We start from the raw sequence: 23,860 nt of genomic DNA, 5'->3' as shown, positions 1-23,860 counted from the left end.
TGCATATAGGTTACATAAGGGTTTTTCCAAAAAGAGCTGCTGGCTGGGAACACACACCTTGCTTTAAGGAGCAGGAAGAGGAAGGGAACGATTTGGCTTCCTTCACCACCTTCCCCAACCTAAGTATATACTTTTTTTTTTTTTTTTTGCAAATATATCATAGCCTATTTTGTATTATAATTTCTTTTTTTTTTTCATTTAGCATGTAGCAGCCATCTTTCCATATTATATTTCTGATATGGCACTGGGATCCCCCTTAGTAACCTATGCATGAAATAACACCACTAATGCTAATAATCGCTAATTCTTACTGAGCATTTACTGTGTGCTGGACACTGTGCTAAAAACTCTATTCATGATCTGAAAATCTCCCCACAGTGTTCATCCCACTTGTTGCGGGCCTGGAGGGTTTTACCGGGATACCAGCTGCACTTTCTGGGGCTCCGGGATCCCCTCCCCCCCCTCCCGGCGCCGGCCCGGGCCACCCGGAGCGTCCGCTCCAATCGCCTCGACTCACCCCTTCACGCCCCACCCCGGCCGCGCGGCGGGACCTTGCCCTGGGCTTGGCAATCCCCGAGCTCAAATCTCCGCCAAGCCTGCCAGTCCCCGCCCCTTCCAGGACCCGGAGCTTGGCCGAGGAGGTTGCCCAGGGACCGACCGACACACTGCGAGGCGGACAGGCAAACGGGCACCGGGAGACGCGCGATGGCCGCGCCTGCAGAGCCCTGTGTGGGAGAGGAGGTAAGTGCCCCCTCCTGTCCTGCTCTCCTTTTCCGGGCTGGGTAGATCTCTCCGACAGCTCTCTCAGGCGGCGATCCTGGGGAGGGGAGAGACCCCCAAATTCTTAGCCAGAAGAACAGCGACCCGTTTAACAGATCCTGCCTCCGCCCCAGACCCCAACACCGCTAAGGGGGCCTCCAGACCTCCATGCTGCCGGCGGGCTTTGACCTCTATTTGCATAAAAGCTGCAGGACCCCCGCCTCTCTGGCTGGCTTCCTCTTTTCATCCAGGTTCTTAGCAAAGGACTCTGGGGAGTGACGTTCAGGGGGTGGGAGTGAGAGTCGCCAGCTCCCAGGATTTCAGGGGCCAGGTAGGTAAGGCAGTAATAATAGCTGATGTTAACTGAGGGCTTACTTTGTGCCCAACATCCTACTATGTGCTTTACTGGTATTAACCCATTTGATGCAACCCTTAGAGGTAGAATCTCTTCACACCGCCCCTCCCCTTTTCCGGGAAGGAAACTGAGGCACAGGGAGGTTGAAGTTCCCAGTGTTGGCCCGTGGTGAAGTGGGGAGCAGTCAAGAAAGATAACCAGCACCTCCGCTTTCCACCTGGATGACAATCACCCAAACCATTTACTTTCTGGGCCTCCGCTTCCTTCTGTGCAAACTCAGTATGATAGTTGCCTCTACTTCTTAGCGTTGATGTTATTAGCATTAAAGGAGTTGAGAGTTTCTAGGTACTCCAAAAAGTGCTTGGCCCATTTTCACGTCAATGTTGGGAGTCCAAAATGTTGGGGCGCCTGGGTGGCTCAGTTGGTTACGGGTCTGCCTTCGGCTCGGGTCATGATCCCAGGGTCCTGGGATCGAGCCCCCTCATCAGGCTCCCTGCTCATCCGGGGAGTCTGCTTCTCGCTCTCCCTCTGCCCCTCCCCCTGCTCGTGTTCCGTTTCTGTCTGTCAAATAAATAAATAAAATCTTGAGAAAAAAAAAAAAGGAGGCCAAAAGTTTGCCTTGCCCCCTAAACAGGTGAGTTTGGGACCCCTGCATTGTACCATTACCAGGGTGGCCCTTGTGTTCCCTCAGGTCTGGAACTGGACGGAGCCTGAGCCCACTGCTGCCCACCTACTGAATGTGTGCTTCCTGAAAACGGCAGGGGTCTGGGTGCCCCCTATGTACCTCTGGGTCCTTGGCCCCATCTACCTCCTGTACCTCCACCGCCATGGCCGAGGCTACCTCCGGATGTCCCTGCTCTTCAAGGCCAAACTGGTAACTGCTGCTTCTGGGAGCCTCTAAGCAGACAAGGGTTGGGAGGTGGTGGGGGGGAGCAGGCTGGAACCGGGCTGAGACCCCTGAAGTGGACATTCCTCCTTTCGAGGAACACACAGTGTGGGGACAAGAAGGGGAACCTGTTCATCAAACAGAGCAACGCTCCAGAGGCTACAGAGGAAAAACTCTGTGGAACAAGATCCGCCTCACACAGATTTCATGATAATAAAATCCACGCGTCTGCAGGCACCCACATCTGGACCCTCGTACGTTCCGGGCCAGTTTATGAACACCATCGCCTGGCATTCCCCCAGGGTGTGCAGTGTCTACTCCTGGGATCCACGGGGTGCTTTTAGGATCGTGCTGGGATAAACTTTTTAAGTTTTTTTAACAGTCACACGTTGATTTTCATGCTTCTCCACTGGCAGTTCTAAAAACCAGTGCTTAAAATTGTAATGTATTTGTTTTCGCGTGTTACAGAAACCCTGGCTTTCCACCTGTGAGCCTTTCTACTCATCCGCCCCTTCTCCAAACTTCTACAAGAATGTCCTTCAAGGTTCATTTATTCCCATAACACCTTGTTAATTTTTCTCCTATTGCTGACCACCTGTCAAGTGGTTGCACGCTCTTCCTTAAAGGGCCAGAGAGTATATATTTGAGGCTTTGAGGGTCATGTGGTCTCCACCCCAACTATTCTGCAGCAGGAAAGTGGCCACAGGCAACAGTGAATAAACAGACATGACTGTGTTTCAAGTAACATTTTATCGATAGTCACTGAAATTTGAATTTCATATACTTTTCACATGTCATGACACATTGTACTTTTTTTGACTTTCGTTCAATGATTGAAAAATGTCAAAACCAGGGGCACCTGGGTGGCCCCATCGCTTAAGCACTGGACTCTTGATCTCAGCTCAGGTCTTGATCTCGGGATCGTGAGTTCAAGCCCTGCGTTGGCCTCCACGATGGGCATGGAGCCTACTTAAAAAAAAAAAAAAAAAAAAAGAAAAGAAAGAAAGAAAGAAACACGTCAAAACCATTCTTAGCTCACAGGTGATACAGAAACAGGCAGCGTGTCAAACTCAGTCAAAACCAGTAGTAGTTTGAGCCCTGCTTTGGACTAACTGAGGTGCTTACAATAGTTTCTTCAATGCACCCAGGTCCTGTCTTCTTTCTCACCTGCGTGCACCGCGTCGCTTTCTCTTGTTCAAAAGAGAGACCACCGCATCTTAGAGAAGGGTCTAGAGACATACCGGTCCCAGCAGAGAGTTTCTCCTTGATTTAATAGGAGGACTCAAAAGGGACTCGAAGATAGTGGAACTTTTTCACCTGCTGAGCAAATGTCGTTTCATGCCCCTTCTTCATACGTAAGGCATCTCTCCTGTGCACTCTTGGTGCACCCCACTGCACCCCTGCATTTTGGGAAACACTGGGTTGGCTCAGACCCCTGTGGTGCATTATTTATAGGACACTTACAGGTCAAGATCCATCTGCAACAGTCCTTCCTGCTTTTTCTTAAGCATCTTTTACATTGGCACAGTTAAATTATAACACCGGCACCTTAACAGGTGCCTCATCCAGAGCCACTGTCCAGTTGGGCACGGGGTCACTGTCTAGTTTGCCATCACTTTTCTTTTTGCCCACCAGCCTTATCTAAGCCTGTTTCCCAGGTGCTTGGGCTCGCCCTCATAATCCTGTGCACCTCCAGCGTGTCTGTGGCTCTTTGGAGAATCCAGCGGGGAATGCCCCAGGCCCCAGAATTCCTCATTCATCCCACCGTGTGGCTCACCACGATGGTAATGATGACCCAGGCTTGCTGGCCTTGCTTCTGGCTGTGGCTTTTTCTGCCCTGGTGGAGGGTGTGGGGCAGAGTGGGGCTCCCTTTCTCCCTCCCCACCTTAAGGGGCCCATCCTGACTCTCCTGTCCAGAGCTTCGCCGTGTTCCTGATCCACACAGAGAGGAAGAAGGGGGTCCGGGCATCCGGGGTGCTGTTTGGATACTGGCTGTTGTGCTTTCCCTTGCCAGCTACCAGTGCCGCCCAGCTGGCCTTGCAAGGGGTAAGTGGAGGCCCAGGAGGACCGATGTGGCAGTTTCAAGCCTTGGGTCCTGTCCTTCCTCGTCCCCTTTCCACACAGGACTTATTGTCTAAACAGAGACACACACCACGGTTGCTTAAACTCCAGCGATGCACAGGTGCACCCATCATCCCATACATTTTTCTCGGACACAGATTCCCACTGCCAGACAGGCGCATGTCACACACTTTACCTGCACCCCCGACACAAACCTGTATGCCCCCTTCGTGCATCTCACAACCACAGACTGAGACACACACACCTGCACACAGCCATCCACGTTTGCCGCCACCCAGTGTATCTGTGCCTTCAAGCTCCCACACGACTCAGGCCCACGTGTCCCACATTCCCACACAGCACATCTATTCACACATCTTCCCCGCCCCCAACCGGGGCACAGGGACATTGCTGGTTCACAACCGCAGGAGCTTCCCAGGTGAAATCTGAAAGTGGCCCCGTACACAGAGGGCAAGGACAGATGAAGGGAGAGGCAGGGCGCTCCAGACGGTACGGGGCAGGGTTAGTAAGCAAGAGGACTTATGAGGCTTGTCCCAGGTGCTGCAAAACAAGTAGGTCTCTGCACCCGCCTTCCAGAACCTTCAAGGTTTATAGAGTCCAGGGTTTCTCAACCCCAGGACACAGTGGGCAAAAAGAGATGGGTGGCGGGAGCCCATTCTTGCATTTTGCGGTGTTGAACAGCATCCCTGGCCTCCGCCTGCTAGATGCCAACTGCACACACACACACACACACCCACTTATGGTAACCCAGAGTGTCTACGGACATAGCCAAACATCCCCTGGGGACAGATTTACCTCAGTTGAAAACTGCTCGCGTAGACGGCATGCCCACCCAAGACATCTGATCGGGAGACCCACTGCAACAGGCTGTAGATCATCATTTCTCGAGCTAAAGGGTTGCTCCATCCTGCTCCTGAAGGGAAAAGGCAGAGGAACACCATTCGGTCCTTAGGGACAGATTTTTACAAAGTAATCTTTGTAACTGAGTTTGTAACTGATGGGAAAATTCCACAGGCCATCCACTGATTTGTGAAAAGCGAGGGTCCCAGAGCTGATGGACAAAGAGCAGAAATAATAACATCGTGACCTCACATGCTCTGGAGTCCCAGCCCCGCACCAGGCCCCAGGACAGTCTCTTTACATCATGGCTTCGTTGGGTTCTTGCAAGAAGGCCTTTGTGGTGGATTCTAACAGTCCCGTTTTATGAGGAAACCAAGGCTAAGAATTGTGAATGGCTTCCTTGAGGTCACACAGCCCAGGAGCGCAGAGCCCAGGTCCATCTCCCCCACCCGATAGAAACAGTAGTAAAAATAGCAGTAGAGAGAAAGTGGGCCATAATGTACTTGGAATATCAAATTATCTACTCTCTGCAAAAAAACAAAAACAGAAGGGTATAGAAATCCAGTAGAGGCATTGCAATTCGAAACTAGGGCTCTTGTTTTAAGCCACAAAAACTCAACTCACACTAGCTTCAGGCAGAAAAATTCCAAAGGAATTTATTAGCTCATAAATGGGGGATCTCCTGGCCTTAGCTGATCCAGGTGTCCAGATGACACCAGATCTCCATTTCTCTGTCTCTTGGCTCTGCCATGTTAGCTTCGCTCCCCAATGGGGTGGCAAGAAGAGCCACCAGTTGCTCCAGACCTATGTTCCGCCAGTGTAGCAAACCAGATGGAGGATCTCCCGATGGTTCTAGCTCTCATTCGCCCAATGTGGGTCCAGCATCCATTCGTAACGCAATCACAGTAGCCAGGGGACTGGAACATTCTCCTTGATCAGACCTCAGTCACCTGCCCGGCCTGGAATGGAGTCAGTTCTGCATAAACCACATACCTGGGCATGGGAAAACAAATTAAGGGGCTCTGACTGGAGGGGCAAAGGACGTCAAAGCAATCATGGCGTGGCGTGACAGCAAAAGCTCGTGGTTTGGATCAGGTCCTCTGCGTGCCCTTGAGCAAGGTGCTGTCGCTTCTCTGAGCCTCGGTCTCCACATGAGTGAACAGAACAAGGAAACTCCAGCTGGGGTCAGGGTAGGGAGGGACTTGATGAAACAATGCCTATGAAGACTGCTGCTCAGGCTACGGACTTCAGCATTCCAGCCTCAATGGGACTTCTGCTTTCTCTTCCACAGGGCTTCCAGAGCGACCCCTTCTACCACCTCTCGACCCACCTGTGCTTGTCAATGGTGGCAGCCCAGTTTGTGCTGTCCTGCCTTGTCGATCACCCACCCTTCTTCCCTGAAGACCCCCAGCAGTCTGTAAGTTGCCGTGCCTCCAACCCAGTGCCTCCCTTGTCCCTGTTCCACTTCTGGTCTCGGTCTCCCCATGGGACAGAAGGGAAGCTAGGCTAGAGCACAAGCCTTTCATAATGTTTCATTCAGTCTTTCATTCAGCGGAATGAGCATTGTATATCTACCCTATGCCATGGATCGGCCCACTTTTTCTGATCAGGGCAAGATAGACGATATTTTAGGCTTTGTGGGCCATATGGTTTTTCTGACATTCAACTCTGTTGTTGCGGTGCGAGCCTGGCTATGTTCCAATAAAACTTTATTTGCAGAGACAGGCAGTGTGCCAGATCCGGGCCAGGGGGCTGCAGTCTGTCAGCCCATGCTCTGTGCCCCAGCTAGGCGCTGAGGACCTAGCGTGAACAAGCAGATGCAGTCCCCGTCCCCATGCAGCTAACAGCCAAGTCCAGGAACCAGACGTTAACCACATGGATTCTACAAACACGTGCGAAATTACAACTGGGGCCCTGCAGGAGGAATTCATGGCCCACGGAAAGTTGACAACAGGGAGCCCTGAGCTAGCCTGTGAAATCAGGAAAGAATTCTCTGAGGGAGGGATCACTTCAAAAAAGAAAAAAAAGCTCAGCTATGTGAGTAATCAAGTGAAAACTCTGGTAGAGCTTTTTTTGTTCTAGGAGAATGGAAGAAAAAAATCGAAAATTGATAATGAGCCATAATGGTAGGATATGGTGACATAGGCAGTCTTGTGCCCTATTGGTGAAGGGTGTAGGCACATGGGAATTTTCTGGAAGATCCCAGGACGGATCCCTCTGCATCTTCTCGCTGTATTCCCTGAGGGATATTGTCAAGGATGTTAGTGTCTGTGTCATGCATGCTCCTGCTTTGAGAACTTTTTGGTCTCAGTATTAATAACAGTTGTTCCTCTGGGAAACAGTTCTTGGGGATGGTGGCAGCCTTGTGGCATAGTCCCTTTTCGCCTTGCCTGCTAGGAAGCACCAAGCCCACTGGTGTCCACCTCCGACAAGTAGGCGGGGCATGTCAATGAGCACTCTCAGTACCGAGCTCGTGGTCCGTTCATCCTGTCTTCCTGACCTTGGTTCCCTTGCCTTACGTTGGCCATGGAACACGAGATCGAGTCCTCTCTCCACCCCGACTCTCGTCTTTACAGAACCCATGTCCAGAGGCTGAAGCTTCCTTCCCCTCCAGGGTCATGTTCTGGTGGATTTCTGGGTAAGTGAAGTAGCAGGAAAGGGGCTGAAGTGGTGCCCCCACCTCCTGCATTTGCTGCCCTCATTTGTCATCCCAGCTTTCCCCCCGAGACGCTTCCCCCCAAGCCTATGGAGGTCAGCCAGGCTTTCTTCCTCCCAGCCTTGGTGCTTCTCTGGCAGATTTCAGTGTGCCCGATAGCCACATCCCATGCCCATTCCTCCACTGGAGTGAGGTCTGGGTTTGAGTCCTGGCTCTCGCTCTTAGCCGGCCCATATGGCAAACCTTCAGAGTCTCAGTTTGCCCCTCTGGAAAGGGGAACGACTCTACCTTCATTAAATGTAAATTGCTTACTGCTGGTACACAGCAGGTGCTCAACAAAATCGTATCAATTACTTGGCTTCACGCATTCCACCAACAGCTAAGAAGCCGTTGGCCACACTGCGGTCAGATCTTGGTAGCACCTGGATTTGAATCCTCGCCCCACCACTTCTGGGCTGTGTGACCCTGGGCAAGCTACTTAACCTCTCTGCGTCTCAGTCCCTGTGCCTGTAAAATGAGGATAATAATAGCATCTACCGTGCAGGGTGGTGAGGATTAAGTGAAATAAGTCTTGTGAGGCACTTGGCATAGTGTCTGGCCCCTAATGAGTATTGTACAAAGTGGTTGGTAAATACACAAAGAATAGGATGCTCTAGGGGGTGAGGAATGGGTGGGAAGTGCATGTAAGTTTGCTAACCAGCTCTAGAGAGGACCTAGCCCTCTGTCTCCCAGACATGGCATTTATGGACCATTCTTCAAGCTTTTTGCCTTATTGGGGTATTATTTTCCTCTCTTTATACTTAAGGTCATTTTTCTGGAAATCAACTCACTTTTTCTACTTTCACAAACTTTTTTGGTTTTTTAATTTTATTTTATTTTAAGATTTTATTTATTTATTTGACAGAGAGAAAGCACAAGTAGGCAGAGTGGCAGGCAGAGGGAGAGGGCGAAGCAGGCTCCCCGCGGAGCAGGGAGCCCGATGTGGGACTCGATCCCAGGACCCCGGGACCATGATCTGAGCCGAAGGCAGACGCTTGACCGACTGAGCCACCCAGGCGCCCCTTCATAAACCTTTTTAAAAGGAAACTTTCTATCACTGCGAAGTTGGACAAATCTATTAAATCACTTGCCATGTAGCTCTCCGGCCCCCAAAATTCCAGTGAAAACCAAGCCATGTTAATAACTTCTAGATCAGCACTAGATTGCCTGGGTTTGCCCTGAGCTAAACAAAAAAAGGAACTGGGAGGGGTGCCTGGGTGGCTCAGTTGGTTAAGTGTCCGACTCTTGACTTTGCCTCAGGTCATGATCTCAGGGCCGTGAGATCAAGCCCTGCGTCGGGCTCTGTCCTGGGCATGGAGCCTGCTTAAGATTCTCTCTCCTTCTCGGTCTGTCCCCCACCTCTCTAAAAAAAAAAAAAAGAAAAGAAAGAGGAACTTGGAAAGTCTTAGACGGGGAACTAAGGACCAGCACCAAACAAGACCTTTTCCTTGGTATTATCAGAAAGAACACAGAGACCTGAGAAGCAACACTCCCGCTACAGAAGTCTATAGTAATTAATTTCTTGTCTATGTGTGTTGGTTCGCAAACTGGCCCCCATACCTGGAGGGCAAGGAGAGACTGAAGAAAGAGAAAGGCCATTCCTATTGGCAGGTGGCAGCTTTAATACACAAGGGAACTTATGAGACTTGTCCTGGGTGGCCATAAGACGAGGAGATCTCTGCACCTTCCCCGCCAGAATCTTAGTTTATGCGGAGGGCTCAACAGGGTTCAGTCCCATCTACCGTCCAGCTGGTCTCAACAACACCTTGCTCTCTCAAGGCTGCTTCCTTACAATGGCAGAGTGGGCAGAACATCCATTCCAAGGACAGGGGGCAGGTGAGGAGACTCCCGTTGCCCCCATCCAGCTTACGGGACAACCAGAGGTCACGTGCCCTCCATGACCTCCTCCATCACTGTGCCACCTCCAATCATCTCACGTACTCGTCTCAAATGTTGGGAAACTCTCATTTTCAAGTGAGAAAACTGAGGTCTAATGATGGGAAGTGACTTGCCCAAGGTCACAGACCTGGTAAGTGGCTTCACTTGACAAACCTTTTGCCCTGTGTCAGGAAGCGAGAATACAGAGGAGAATAAAGGTAAATACTCTTGGTCTCCTTGGAGCTTACCATTCAACGGTAATGGAGAAAGACACTCAATAAATAATCAGACCAAAAAAGTAAATCATAATTGCAGCAAGCATTATAGAGCAAAGCTCGGGGAAGGAGTTTATAACGGGGAAAGCTGAGGGTAGAATTCAGGTGTCCAGCTCCGGGCTTCTGACGCCTAGGGAGGTTTACTTCCCTTGCCATGCAGGTCGTCCCTTGTTTAAGTCACTTAATCTCTCTGGGCCTTTTTTTTTTTTCCCTCATCTGTGAAATGGGACGGTAGTTATCACGTGAGATTTAATGAGATGGTCTTTGTAAACTGGGAAGTGCCCCACAAATGTTAGGTGGGGTTAGGTTAATTGCTTTCATTTTCCTGAGGGGCCAGCAGAGGTGCAGAGGGGTAAAGTGACTTACTCAGGGTCACACGGCCACCAGGTCAGGACCTTGCAGGGGGAATGGCCTCGGGAGCTTGCCCTGCTGACCTTTCACAGGCTGGTCTGGAGGGGCTACAGGAGGCCACTGGGGCCAGAAGACCTCTGGTCGCTTAGCAGAGAAAACTCCTCAGAAGAACTTGTTTCCCAGTTCGAAAGGGAATGGAAAAGGAACTGCAGTGCGGCCCAGCGGTGAGTGCGTGAAAAATGAGAGCGCGGCCCCATGACTGGTCAGCAAAGTTCATCATCTGGCCCCAAATACAACCCCCGACCCTACTCTGGGCTCCAGTGCCAGAGTCCCCTACCTGACAGCCCATCCCACTAAACAATAACTGACTAGGGTCAAGGGACGTTTCCTCCCAGAGAGCTTTGCAGGCTCTCGAAGGACACAGCGGGTGCTCCTCGGGGCCCCCAGAAGGAAGCTTGAATGGAGGGATGGCAGGCAGGAAACAGGCGGGGGGTGGGGGTGGTGTGGAGTGGGGAGAGGAGGGTTGGGTGGTGGTCCATAACATGCATGCAGCGACTTACTACTTAGCCTGAGGGATTGGTTTCCTGGTCCTCGGTTTTCTCATCCGTTCAATGGGCATGCCATTAGGCCCTGGCTCATAGCTCATGCGGGAGGGGAAAAAAAAAAAAAGATCTTGGAAAAGAATTTAGTGAATACCTCAAAAATGGTAAAAGCTCAAACAGTATCCGTTATCCAAAGGATTTCAAGCTCTTTCTAGTCCTGTGCACTCTGCCTCACTCCTGCCCTCTGTGACATCTCTGGAAACTTCTGTGGTCCCCTCTGACTCTGAGGAACCCAGTCTGGGAACCTCTGACCTACAGAAAAGAGCGGTCAACATAGGATTCATTAAACGTGGGTCAAATGCAGTCTTGCCATTGCGTAGTTGATGGCCTTGGACAAATCATGTGACCTTGGTGTTTCAGGGGACAGACAAAAGTGACTTAGCTCTGTGGGAAGAGTCACGGGGCTCTCCTGTATACTCTAGGATTTTGGGTGGTTGTGGTAGATAGCTGAATCCTACAAATTAGAAAAAGGGAGAGAGAGATGTCAATTGGCTCACATAGTTGAGAAGGTAGTCTAGCTTCAGGTGTGGCTGGATCCAGGAACTTGCATAATGTTCAAATTCTTTCTCTCCATCTCTCAGCTCAGCTGATGTCTGGGCCATGGCCCGTCTCATATCCTGCTGGTGTAGCCACTCCTGCAAAATGAGCGTCTCTCCTAGCATCCATATAGAAAATGCTAGGGAAGGCCTCTGATTGGCTGGCTCCAGTCGTGTGCCAATCAGGGACCAATACCATAGCCAGGGTCAGGCCCCCATACTTGGCGGTCCCTTCAGGGCCACAGTAGGGTGATTCTGCAAAAGGGGTAAATGATATGAGCACATCAAAACAGCAACTCATTCTCCAGGCATATCTTGCTGTCCTGCCCCTCCACTCATACAAGATTTTTAAGTGGCAGAATTCACTCAAAAGGACCCTCAAGGTCCTGCACACTCTCTCCCAGCTGTCACCTCCCCTTGGGGCATGAGAACTTGGGGCAGAAACATTCTTCACAACAGTTTAAGAATCCGTAGCAATTGACAGAAAGAAAGGAGGAAGGCATGGCCAGACTGAGATCCAGCTCAGTTATTTTCGGAGCTGACTGATTACACATGGAGAGAACTTTGGTTTTATTTCCAAAGTATTTTGCAATTCTGGGGGGAAGGGAGAGGACGTCATCCTGACAAGTCAGGAACAAGCCACTTGCCGACCAGATGAGGTTCACAGAGGTATGTTTGGTCCACGTGGTGTTTACTGTTGTTTTTTGGGACTTTTTTTTTTTTTTAAGGTGCCAACATTTAAAACATTGGAGACTTCATGTAAAAATCTGGAATTCTGGTCTCTTTTAAGGCAGGCTGGCAGGGGATGCCTGGATGGCGCAGTCAGTTAAGCATCCGAATCTTGATTTCGGCTCAGGTCATGATCTCAGGGTGATGAGATCGAGCCCCGCGTTGGGCTCTGTGCTCAGCGGGGAGTCTGCTTGAGATTCTCTCTCTCCTCTCCCTCTGCCCCTCCTCCGCTTGCACTCGCTCTCTAAAATAAATAAATAAATCTTTAAAAAAATGAAAAAATAAAGGAGACTGGCAGTGCCAAGTCACATCCCTAAATGGAAACAAGGGAGTGGATCTGGGTAACAGCTGCCCCAGTGGACAGGGCACACGCTCTTTGCTTTGCCACAGTCCGCACCCCTCCCTTTTGTTCCCCCAACTTGGACCCTGGCCGCTCACTCACATCCCCTGCCTCTCCCTGTGGTCTTGTGCAAGCCCTGCACTAAAAGGCCTTCGGTCCAGAGACCAAAGACCAGACGCCAATCTAGAGACCTCCCCACGTTGGAACGTGAGACCCGCTGGGAAGGAGGAAGCCGGCAACGGAGCCTGCAGGTTGAACACAGTGATTCAGAATTCTGGGGGGAGCAGCCAGAGCAGAATGGAGTGAAAAAAACCCGCTGGAAAGAGACCTTCATAGTCATCTCCTGGCCCACCCCATTTTACAGATGGAAACACTGAGGCTCAGGAGTGAGGGGACAGAGCAGGCATTTGAATCTCAGGCTCCTGGCTGTCCACCAGACCAGGTTGCCTTCCTTCCTTCCTTCCACACATCTTTACAGCTTTATGCACCGGGCACGCCTGTTAGGCCCTTGGCACCCGTCACACAACTGTTTTTTTCCCAGTCATTTGGCAAGTATTTATTGAGCGCCTACTGCATTCAGGAGCTGAATGTGGGGAAAATACAAGCGAAGTCTACCCAAGACAAATACATAAAGATGAGGGTTGGAGAGGGTGAGCGTGGCTTTGAAGGCAATGAACTAAGCGGGCCAATGGGGAGAGGTGGCCAGGTGACAAGAAGGGGACATCTTTTTGGCATTTGAGACCCAAATACCAAAATGTTTGTGGGCGGCAGGCCATGCCCTCCAGAGACGCCAACCAAACAAGAAGCTGCGCCGTGGTCAAAGAGGTGCTCTGTGCTCCATGAATTGAGATCTGGGCTCAAATCCCTGCTCGGTCCTCGATGTGTGACCTCAGGCAGTTGCCACCCGCTCTCAGAGCCTCCATGTCCTCCTAGGTACAACGGGGAGCCCATGACAGCCACCAGGCAGGGAGGGTAAGAAAAATCGATAAGCTGGTGCAGGTAAAGCGCTGATCCCCGGTCCCAGCTCTGTAAACAGGCACTGAAATTACTGCTAACCCCGGAGGTTGTGGGTGCTGGAAGGAGCCCAGAGAGTGGTACCAGCCCTGTCCTTTCATGCACGAGGACACAGAAGCCCAAAGAGGACAGTCGTCTGCCCCTGGGCTCTCAGCAGCTGAGGACCTGCCCTGCTGGGTCTCCACCACCACCACCAACCCCCCTCCCCTCACCGAACCTTTCCCCAGCTTCCACCTGTGGTTTCAACCAGCCCGAGAACACCAGGGCCACAGACATCAGCTGTGATTCTAAACTGGTTCTAGACCAGCTCTAAACCACCTCTGGGCTAGCCAGTTGTGGGAGGGAAAAGGGGCAGCTTCCTCAACTGCTTGCAAGGTGCCTGGGCTCTGGAGGCCCCGAGCGGGGATCAAATCCCAGTGCTTCGGCTTCCCCGCTGCGGGCCCTTGGACTAGTTCCTTCTAAACCTTTATCTCCTCATCTGTGAAATGGGCATAACACCTCGCCTGTCAGCTTCTTCGGAGGACTAAGGCGTGCCTGGCACACAGGAGGTGCTCAGTGCATGTGCATTCCCATCACCAGCCGTAACGCCTTAGGGCTGCCCACCTGCCTGGCCTCTCCCCTGCCCAGTTGTTTCACAAAGGAGTCCTCTGGGGGACGGAGAAGAACAGGTGAGGGAGCAAAGCTGGATCCACACCCACTCTCCCCCTTGCCAGGAAGACGGCCCTGTAATGCCTGGTCTTGCTGGACGCTCAGCTGCCACCTGTAAGAATATTTAAAATACCACCGATGTGGTGTCTGGTGGGGGCCTGCTTCCTAGACGGCTGTGTCCACGCTCTGTCCTCACTTGGCAGAAGGAGGAAGGCGCTGCCTGGGGCCTGTTTTATCAGGGCACTAATCCCATCCATGAGGGCTCCATCCTTGTGACCTAATCACCTCCCCAAGGCCCCACCTCCAAATACCAGAACACTGGGGGTAAGGTTCCCACAGTTGGGGGGGGGAGCTGGGAATGCAAACCTTCAGTCTGTTGCAATGACCCAGAGCCAATTTCTCCTGTCCCTGAAGGTACACCAAGGCGAGAGCAGCTAAAAGGAAAGGAAGCTGTGGTGTAGAGACCCCAGAGATGGAGCCCTTGCTGAAGCAAGAAGGGAGCCAGAGGGGCCCGCTGCTGAGAGCCATCTGGCAGATGTCCCGCTCCACCTTCCTCCTGGCGACCTTCAGCATTATCATCTGTGATGTCTTCAGGTTCTCTGTCCCCAAGCTCCTCAGGTGGGTCCAGGCCTCGGGGGCTCTGCTGACGCTGGTGGTCCCTTCCTTAGTGGTGTCCTTCCAGAGCTGGGAGTGGGTTGGGGGGGTCATCATCTCTCCTTCTGCCTCTGCCTAGTCCTCCAGAGCTCAGGGCCCTGGAGCATGGGTGAAAAGGCTACTGAGGAAGGGAAAAAAAAAAATAAGAAAGTGACAAACCTCAGGGAGAGAAAATGAATGAACTCTAACCTGACTGTATCAGTTAGTGTTTGCTGTGTAATAAAACAGCCCCAAAGCGTTTTATTTTATTTTTTATTTTTATTATTTTTTTCAGATTTTATTTATTTGAGAGAGAGAGAATGAGATAGAGAGAGAGCAGGAGAGCGGGGTGGGTCAGGGGGAGAAGCAGACTCCCCGCTGAGCAGGGAGCCCAATGCGGGACTCAATCCCGGGACTCCGGGATCATGACCTGAGCCGAAGGCGGTCGCTCAACCAACTGAGCCACCCAGGCGCCCTGCGTTTTACAACCACATCTCGTGCTCGTGATAACGTGGGCCAGCAATTTGGGCTGGGCTCCCCTGGGCCGTTCTTCATTCCTCAGTCGGGTTCACTCATGTGCCAGTGTGGTCAGCTGGGAGGCTGGCTGGGGATTGGCTGGTCTCAGATGGTCTCAGCTGGGACAGTTTGGCTCTGCCCCACATCCTCTTTCACGCTCCATATGCTCTGCTCCGGCTGTTCTTTGCAGGGCCCTTTGGCAGGGCTCGAAGACTGGGACCAAAAGCTGCATTTTCTCTTGACGCCTCAGGCTTGGAGCTGACACCGTCTCGCCTCCACTGGGTTTTCTGGGCTGAAGCTGGTTGTACGACCAGTCCAGATTCAGGGAATGGCATATTTGTTTGCTGCGGCCGCCATAACAAAGGATTATGGGCTGGGCGGCTTAGAAAATACACATTTATCCTCTCAGAGTTCAGGAGGCTGGAAGTCCAATATCAAGACTGATTATATCCGAGGCCTCTCTCTCAGTTTGCTGTGTCCTCACGTGGTTTTTCCTTTGTGCGTGCATGCCCTCTGTATCTCCTTGTGTGTGCACATTTGCTCTTAGAATGACACCAGTTAGTTTGGACTAGGGTCCCACCCTAACAGCCTTATTTTAACTAAATCCCTACCTGAAAGGCCCGGGCTCCAAATACAGGTGCATTCTTTTTTTTTTTTTTTTTTTTTTAATATTTTATTTATTTATTTATTTGAGACAGAGAGAATGAGAGAGAGAGAGAGAGAGTACATGAGAGGGGGGAGGGTCAGAGGGAGAAGCAGACTCTCCGCTGAGCAGGGAGCCCGATGCGGGACTCGATCCAGGGACTCCAGGATCATGACCTGAGCCGAAGGCAGTCGCTTAACCAACTGAGCCACCCAGGCGCCCCAAATACAGGTGCATTCTAAAGTACCAGGGATTAGGACTTAGCACAGGTATCTTGTGGGGACACAATTCAGCCCATGACAGGTGGAGATAAAACGCTCACCCCTTGGTCAAAGGAACAGCAATCAGGTTGAAAATGAGTGTGTGCAGAGGGTGGGAGAAACCATTGCAGCCGTTTTTGGCAAAGCTATCTACCACGCCGTCTGATCCTCCACACCTTGCCAGGCTCAGGCAAAGGCGACAGGCACGCGTGCTTTCTCTCACCACTTGTACCCTCCCTCTCTCAAAAGCCTTTTTCTAGAATTTATGGGCAATCCCACGACCCCGGCCTGGAAGGGGTATCTCCTCGCGGTGCTGATGTTCCTGTCTGCCTCCCTGCAATCGCTGGCGGAGCAGCACTTCATGTACAGGGTCAAGGTGCTGCAGATGAGGCTGCGAACGGCCATCACAGGCCTGGTGTACAGAAAGGTGAGCCTTAGGGGAGAGGGGTGGGTCTTCCCCATCCCCGCAATCTTGTCCCAATTTATATATAAACATTCTAGCCAAGAAGAGTCATATCATATCATCTGTGTCTGAAAATGCACTCATTCATTACTTTACTCATTCCTAGTCGCTCTCACTACACTCTCACCTCCTTGGTTATTTCCCTAAGACCTTGAGTGACCTGACCCTGGGACCTCTCCAGCTTTTTCACATCACACACCTTCTCTCTTGCTCAACCTACTCCAGCCACAAACATACCAGGCAACCTCCCACCTCAGGGCCTTTGCACTTGCTGTTCCTACTACCCGGACACACTTTCCATTTCTTTTCATGTACCTACCTTCCCCTCGTCCCCCCATGAGGAGAAGGGGCTAATCTTGGGGCTGTGCAGAAACCAGATAGAGGTGGGCTGTCAGCTGTGTTACTAGGCAACACTGCTTATGGTAAAAATGACTCCCGACCTATTGGTAAACTCATTAGGGCTGAAACTTATGTCAGTGGAGTACGAATACCTGGTGGGGAGCCATAGCTTTGGGCTTCTCTTGGTGCAGTGACTCTTATCCCCTCGGGAGCCCTGGAAGTGAAGCCCACAAGACAATCCACTATAAGAGATATTGGCTCCTGTGGGGCCTGGAGCACCGGAGCCAGGGCGCCTCAGTCCCCATGAGTCTCCTCTCACACCTGCGCTGTTCCCTGGGGGAGAAGCGGAGCAGAGGGAACAGCTCCTAGATGGCTGCATGGGCAGATCCCCAGACGGCCTGCCTGCTGGGTTTCAGACCCACATCTCCCCACCAAGGGCACCTGAGCTCAAGCTTAGGGAGGCCTTCCTCATCTCTGGAGAGGTCAGACCCCGGCTCTTCCTGCCGGGCTGCCTCCGCCTTAACCGCATTAACCTTATTTTCTACATCCAATGCTTTGCTATCAGGGGCATTGGCAACCTTGGAGGGACTGTCCCCCGGCCCAGGCCTAGCCAGTTCCTAGAGGTAGTAAATGACTCACTGGGCGCATGCTTTTCACGTGCCAACCAACCAATCCTGAACTTACACTCCCAGTCGCCCCCTTGATGATGCTCTCAACACTCTGGGCCACCACACACCTGCCGTCTTCACCCAAGGGCCAGGTACTAGACCACGAGGGACAGGTCCTGGGTCCCAGAGCCCACAGAGATGATTCAGACGAGCCAATCCTGCTTCCCCTGCTTGGCCCTTCCTTCCTGTGAAAATCACAATAAAGGCCCTGGCCCATAGTCTACCTTGCTAATAGGTAATAATAATAATGATGATAATAATAATAATAACAATAATAAAATAATTGAATAATATTACTGAATAATATTTTAAAGCATTTCTTCCTAACACTCCTCGTAATTGTCATTAAAGAATGAGGTATGGGGCACCTTGGTGGCTCAGTCGGTTAAGCGTCCAACTCCTGATTTTGGCTCAGGTCATGATCTCAGGGTCCTGGGATCAAGTCCTGGGTCGCTCCCTGCTCAATGGGGAGTCTGGTTCTCCCTCTGCCCCTCTCCCGCTCATGCGCAAGCACGCGCACGCGCTCGCTCTCTCTCAAATAAATAAAATCTTTAAAAAAAGAGAGAAGAAGAATGAACTATGTAAGTCTTTATTTAATTTTCCTTCCCAACTCAAACTCTGCTCCTGGGAGAACAAGCCACCTGCCTCTGTTGTTCACAGCTATATTCTTAGTACTCAGTTCACGATGAGGTCCACTGTTAGGTACTCAATAAAGATTTGAAGGTTTTTTTTTTAAGGTTTTATTTATTTATTTGACAGAGAGAAAAAGAGAGCGCACAAGCAGGGGGAGCGGCAGGCAGAGGGAGAGGGAGAAGCAGGCTCCCCACCGAGCAGGGAGCCGGATGTGGGGCTCGATTCCAGGACCCCGGGATCATGACCTGAGCCGAAGGCAGACGCTTAACCGACTGAACCACCCAGGCGCCCCTGAAGATTTTTTCTTTTTTCTGGAGATTTTCTACTCATTCATTCGGGCCCACTCCTTCACCCCTTTACTTCTTCCCTCACACACTCAGCAGAGAGGATTGCAAATAGAACCTCACATTCAACAGGCTGGCTGGGGTCCACTGTGACCCCAGGGCCGGGGCACATCTGAGGCTGCTAGAGAACCAGGCTGGGGTGTGAGGGGCACATGAGATGCCCACAGGGGTTGGTCTGCCACCCTGTCTAGCTCGTGCCTGGCCTTGGTCATATCCCAGATTCCAAGCTTGGCCTAGCCTTTAATAAGCCCTCCAACTTTGGGCAAGTTGGTCAGCTTCTCTGTGCCTCAGTTTCCTTGGCTATAAAATGGGGTCATTCTGCATTTCACTGATTCTCGTCTCATTTATTTAACCCTTCTGAAACCAAGATGTGTCTCATGTGTTTTAAGTTAATTGCATTGATTATTTTTTCCCCTTAGTGATACAAAAATTGAGCGTTTTATCCATGGCATTGCAGATGGAATGAAATGCGGCGGTCCCTGCTCCGTCTGGCTGGGGGATGTGCTCCATCCCAGAAAACGATGACACTCCTTGCTTAGCACAGGGCCTGGGATGTAGGGAGCACTCAGCAAAGGGCCACCATTATGGTCATAAACCATATGGTTTGACGCGTTATGCTATTGACTTATCACTCTAGTGTTCCAGGGATCTCAGAGCATTTCCGTTTTTGTCATCTCTCTGAATTCTCACGACGGCCCCCAGGAGGGCGGCTTAGGAGGTTTACTGGCCCGTTTTACAGATGAGTGCACAGAGACCTGCCTCTGCCAGCAAGGGCAGACCAGCTTTGACCCAGGCCTGCCAGGCTGCCGTGCCCTTGCTCCGTCCGTGCGGCGGGTCCCCCTGCCTTCCTCCACCACAGTCGTCATGTCCTTCCCTCTGACGTAGGTCTCGCTCCTCCCGCCCTGCCCAGGTCCTGGTCCTCTCCAGCGCTTCCAGAGAGGTCAGTGCAGTGGGTGACATGGTCAACCTGGTGTCCGTGGATGTACAGCGACTGATGGAGAGTGTCATCTACCTTAACGGGTCTTGGATAACCGTCATCTGGATGATCATCTGCTTTGTCTATCTCTGGCAGGTATGCCATAGTTCAGTGACCCGTAGGCGGGGGGTATCAGTGGCGTTTTGACTGTGAGCGTGGGATACTCCCCAATACCACCCAGTGGTATTTGCTCACTGTACATCATGGTAACTGTACATTATCTCCTCCTACTGTCCCGACCCGACACCGTGGGGCATGGGGCCAGGACCCTGTCTGACTTGCTACCTTGTGTCCAGGGCCCAGCATAGCCTCAAACAGTTCCTGACCAGCAATATATAAATGTTAGATGTGAGGGGTGCCTGGCTGGCTCGGTTGGTTGAGCGTCCGACTTGTGGTTTCGGCTCAGGTCATGATCTCATGGGTCGTGAAATCAAGCCCCACGTCGGGCTCCGTGCTGAGCAGGGAGCCACAGTGAAGATTCTCTCCTTCTGCCCCTCCCCCCTCTCAAGCATGTGCTCTCTCTCTCTCCTTCTTTCTCTCTCTCTCTCCAAATAAATAAATAAGTCTTTAAAAATAAATAAATAAATGTTAGATGTTATAGTTAGGAGGAGAGAGGGCAAGGAAAGACAGGAAAATGCAGAGCATATGAGCGCGCAGACCTCCCCCTCCTCCCCCCAGCAAATCGGCAGAAGACACACACACCCATCACTTCCCTGGCCTTTTGGCAGATGGTCCCAACATCAGAGGGTCACCCTGAAATCTGGCTAAGGGGGGAGGATGGACATCGAAGTTGCCACAGTTAGCATTTGTAACATGTTTTCCAAGTGATGTTATTTTTGCCAGAGCGAGTTTCACTTTACCCTCACCCTCCTTGGATTATTTTCCCACCTCTGGCTGGGGGCTGGTGTTTGCGTTCTGGGCACTTCTGCACTTGGCCACTGGGTGGCATGATTGTTGCATAAATGAAACTGGCTTGCTCGGTTGTCAAGGAGATGCCAGAACTCGTGTCCTTACAGGCTGAGAGGGGAAACTGAGGGCCATGGTCTGAAGAGGGTTTCTCTAGAAACTGGATGCAGATGACCTTGAGTGGAATTTTAAACAGTCACAACCTCTTAGAAATCATTTACGCACCCCACCCCCACATTTTCCAGATAGAGAAACAAAAGCCAAGAGGGAACATAACTGTCCCAAAGTCATGAAGCTGGTTGGGGGGTAGGGCTGCCAGACAAAACACAGGACGTCCAGTTAAATCCGAATTTCAGAGAAACTGAATAATTTCTTTATTCCCAAATATAGCATGGGATATAATAATTATAATATAAATATAAATAGATATTAAAATATCATAAATATAAATAAATTATATATCTAATCTAATATAAATAATTGTAATTTCCCAAATGTAGCATGGGATATACTTATACTAAGAAGACATTTGCTGTTTCATCTGAAATTCAAATTGAACTAGGTATCCTATGTTGTTGTGAGGTTTTTTGTTTTTTTTTTTCCCTGCTAAATCTGGCAACCTTGTCAGGGGTAAAATGAAGCCTAGGGTAATAACTGATTGTATGACATGGGCACTTAGTATAGGTGATGGGCGACGCTTGGTTTCCCTTTCATAGATGAGGACACTGCAGCTTAGGGAGGGTAAGTAACTTGCCCAAGGCCACACCAGTGAGCGCCAGGGTCAGAATTTGAACTCAGACCCTGATTCCGCAGATCCGACTTCACCGTTCTGGCCAGGCATGCACCCTTGCACTATCCTGTCTAGAAGCATGACCTGCTTGAATATAACTCCAGCACGACTGGTGCATTGTTCCCCTCCATGACAGAGAAGGACTCCATCCTCAGCAGGTGTCCACTGACTGCTCTCATCAGCTTCCTGGCATCCCTTGCCTTAGGACCCAAGTCTGACCAAATAAATCCCTTGGGGTTGTGAGCTGCACTCTTGGACATGTCCTGTGGCATCCCACCTGCTCTGTCTCCAGCTTCTAGGACCCTCTGCCCTCACTGCCATCGCTGTCTTCATGAGCCTCCTCCCTCTGAATTTCTTCATCACCAAGAAGAGGAAACAGCATCAGGTGTGCTACTGGGGAGAAGGAGAAGGGCCACGCTGGGCAGCAAGTGGGAAGGGGCAGGTCATGGGACTGGCATTGGTGCAGGTGCAGGGAGGTGAGGAGGGGAGGGGGCACATGGTGGCGTGAGCCTTCCCGTCACTCAGACCTTCGCCTTCCACCCAGCACCCCCATCTCGGGTACTTGCTGCACCCCTCCAGCATTCAGGCCACAAGCCAGCTTTGATGCATCCCTTTTTCTCACATGCCACCTATCAACAGATGCATCCAGAGCGTTGCCCCTGTCTCATGCTCCCTGGGTCTCTGCTTCTGCCCTCGTCCCTACCCGGGCCTCTTCACACACCCTCTCAGCTCAGAACCACAATGGCTCCCATCTCCTTCAGAGTCAAAGCCAAGATCCTGAGGTGGCCAGCAGGCCATCTGGGATCTGGCCTCACCTCCTGGCCCTCTGCCCTGGCTCACTCCACTCCCCCACTTCTCTCCCCCTGACCCTCAAGCTCCACTCAGGGCCTTTACTCCTCCAGTTCCCTCTGCCCGGACCGCCCTCCCCCAAGACGTCCCAGTCTCCCCCACCCCCACCCCTCACTGGCCCCCGATGACCGTAGCGACGTGTTCCTCCCCTTCACACCCAGCTGCTCATCAACCTGGCCTGTGACGTCTGGTTCTGTAGCACTTGTCACTTTGTGCCTGGCTCTTCCAGTTGCTGTCTCTCTTTCTTGCGACTGGAACCTTCACCACAGGAAGAACTAGGCGCTGATGCAATCTCAGCTTCCAGAATGACGCCTGGCACTTAGAAGGAGGGAAGAAGGGAGGGCGGGACGGAGGTCAGGGGCAGGAAGGTCGGTCTCACACACCTTGTTGCTCCGGCCTCCTGTCTGGCCTCCTCTGAGACCTTCTCCACACTGGCCCCTGTGACGATGCCCCTCCTCGGTGAGACACAGGGAGACACGGCCCCAACTCCTCTGCCTGACCTCCAAGTCCCACCACGGTCCAGCCCACCTCCCCCTCCCCCCACCCCCTCCCGGACCACACTGCCTGGCCTCTGGGTCATGCTGTCCCTTCCATCTTCCCCGCCCACCTCATCCGCCCATTCTTGGTGTGCTCAGCACCTCCTCCTCCTCATAGCTCATGCGTCACTCCCTCCTCCAGGAAGCCTTCCGGATGTCACCAGGCCCAGGCTGATTCAGGGCTCTGCCTCTTCCACCCCTTTCCTGGTGTTTGGGAGCGTCACTCTGTGATGGCGCGTCATCTGTCGCCCACGATGAGGGCAGAAGCATGGGGACAGGAGGGAGGAGGCCCCCTGTGGTCCAGGGGCAAGATGACAGTGATTTCGGCCAGGACGGTGGGGACAGCGATGCTGAGAGGCAGACAGCTTGGGCCCTGGTGTGCTGGAAGAATCAACCGCATCTGCTGAACGTGGGGTGTGATGGTTTTGCAGAAGGAGAATTCTTGACACTTCCCTGACCTCTGCCTTCTTCCCTCTGGTCCTAGGAAGAACACATGGGGCAGAAGGATTCTCGGGCGCGGCTCACCAGCTGCATCATCCGGAATATGAAGACCGTCAAGTCCCATGGCTGGGAGGGAGCCTTTCTAGAAAGAATCCTGCGCATCCGGGGCCAGGAGCTGGGAGCCTTGAGGACCTCCAACCTCCTCTTCTCTGTGTCTCTGGTGTCCTTCCAAGCGTCCACGTTTCTGGTGAGGTCACCCTGGTCTCTCGGTAGAGCACAGACTAAGGGAGGGAGTGCTCGGCGGGGATGAGGTAGGCGGAGCCCACTGCCGCCCCCCAACCCCGGATCCTGGAGCTTTTCTTTGCAGACCACCCCATCCATCAAAATGTACCTCTCCTAGATCCTTCCCTCTGTCACAGATCCTTGCTTTGTGTTGAGTGAGCTAACCACTTAGACCATGCCCCCGAAGTCGGCAGTGGCTAATAAGGTCCGCCTTTCTCCTGTAGAAGGTTCCAGGCGTCTGGGACTGTTGCTGCTTCTGGCACGGGGACGGGGACACAGGGGCGGGAAGCTGCCAAGGGAGAACCCCACGTCCACATGGACGCCGGCTGTCACACGGGTGCAGCGGCCCCGCACGGGGCACGGGGCCTGTCCCATTCTCCAGTTCATTTCACAAACTGCTGCCCGATCAGCCTTCCTAAAGGCACGGCTCTGACTCTGGTCACACTGTTGCCGACAAACCTGCAGTGACTCACTGCTGCATAAATAAATAAATAATCCAGACTCCTCATAAGATATTCAAGGCTGGTGGCAGGTGGGCCTTAACCAGTATTTCTAGAAGGATTAGACCCCCCCCGCCCACCCCCGGGGGGC

At 52.0% G+C, this 23,860-nt stretch overlaps 1 protein-coding gene across 5 annotated transcripts in view; it reads left to right on the top strand.

The window, feature by feature from the left end:
* The first annotated feature begins 577 nt into the window (after positions 1-577).
* ABCC6 (ATP binding cassette subfamily C member 6) overlaps positions 578-23,860 on the top strand; it is a 47,270-nt gene continuing 23,987 nt past the window's right edge. For 4 of the 5 annotated variants that reach the window (XR_003522989.2, XR_003522988.2, XR_003522990.2 and 1 more), the window contains exons 1-12: positions 578-741; positions 1,806-1,988; positions 3,659-3,784; positions 3,918-4,046; positions 6,214-6,339; positions 7,499-7,560; positions 10,214-10,345; positions 14,405-14,608; positions 16,292-16,469; positions 19,400-19,561; positions 21,454-21,546; positions 23,031-23,234. Coding sequence is in view for 2 of the 5 variants with exons in the window: in XM_027610952.2 (XP_027466753.1) it covers positions 706-741; positions 1,806-1,988; positions 3,659-3,784; positions 3,918-4,046; positions 6,214-6,339; positions 7,499-7,560; positions 10,214-10,345; positions 14,405-14,608; positions 16,292-16,469; positions 19,400-19,561; positions 21,454-21,546; positions 23,031-23,234 (1,635 nt within the window). In the remaining 3 variants the exon portion in view is untranslated. Of the gene's footprint in view, positions 742-1,805; positions 1,989-3,658; positions 3,785-3,917; positions 4,047-6,213; positions 6,340-7,498; positions 7,561-10,213; positions 10,346-13,722; positions 14,011-14,404; positions 14,609-16,291; positions 16,470-19,399; positions 19,562-21,453; positions 21,547-23,030; positions 23,235-23,860 lie in introns of those variants that run through there. The other variant, XM_027610954.2, reaches the window with a different exon arrangement.

Source organism: Zalophus californianus, chromosome 10, assembly GCF_009762305.2.
Source record: "Zalophus californianus isolate mZalCal1 chromosome 10, mZalCal1.pri.v2, whole genome shotgun sequence".
Taxonomy (NCBI): domain Eukaryota; kingdom Metazoa; phylum Chordata; class Mammalia; order Carnivora; family Otariidae; genus Zalophus; species Zalophus californianus.
This window is presented reverse-complemented; position numbering and strand designations above follow the sequence as displayed.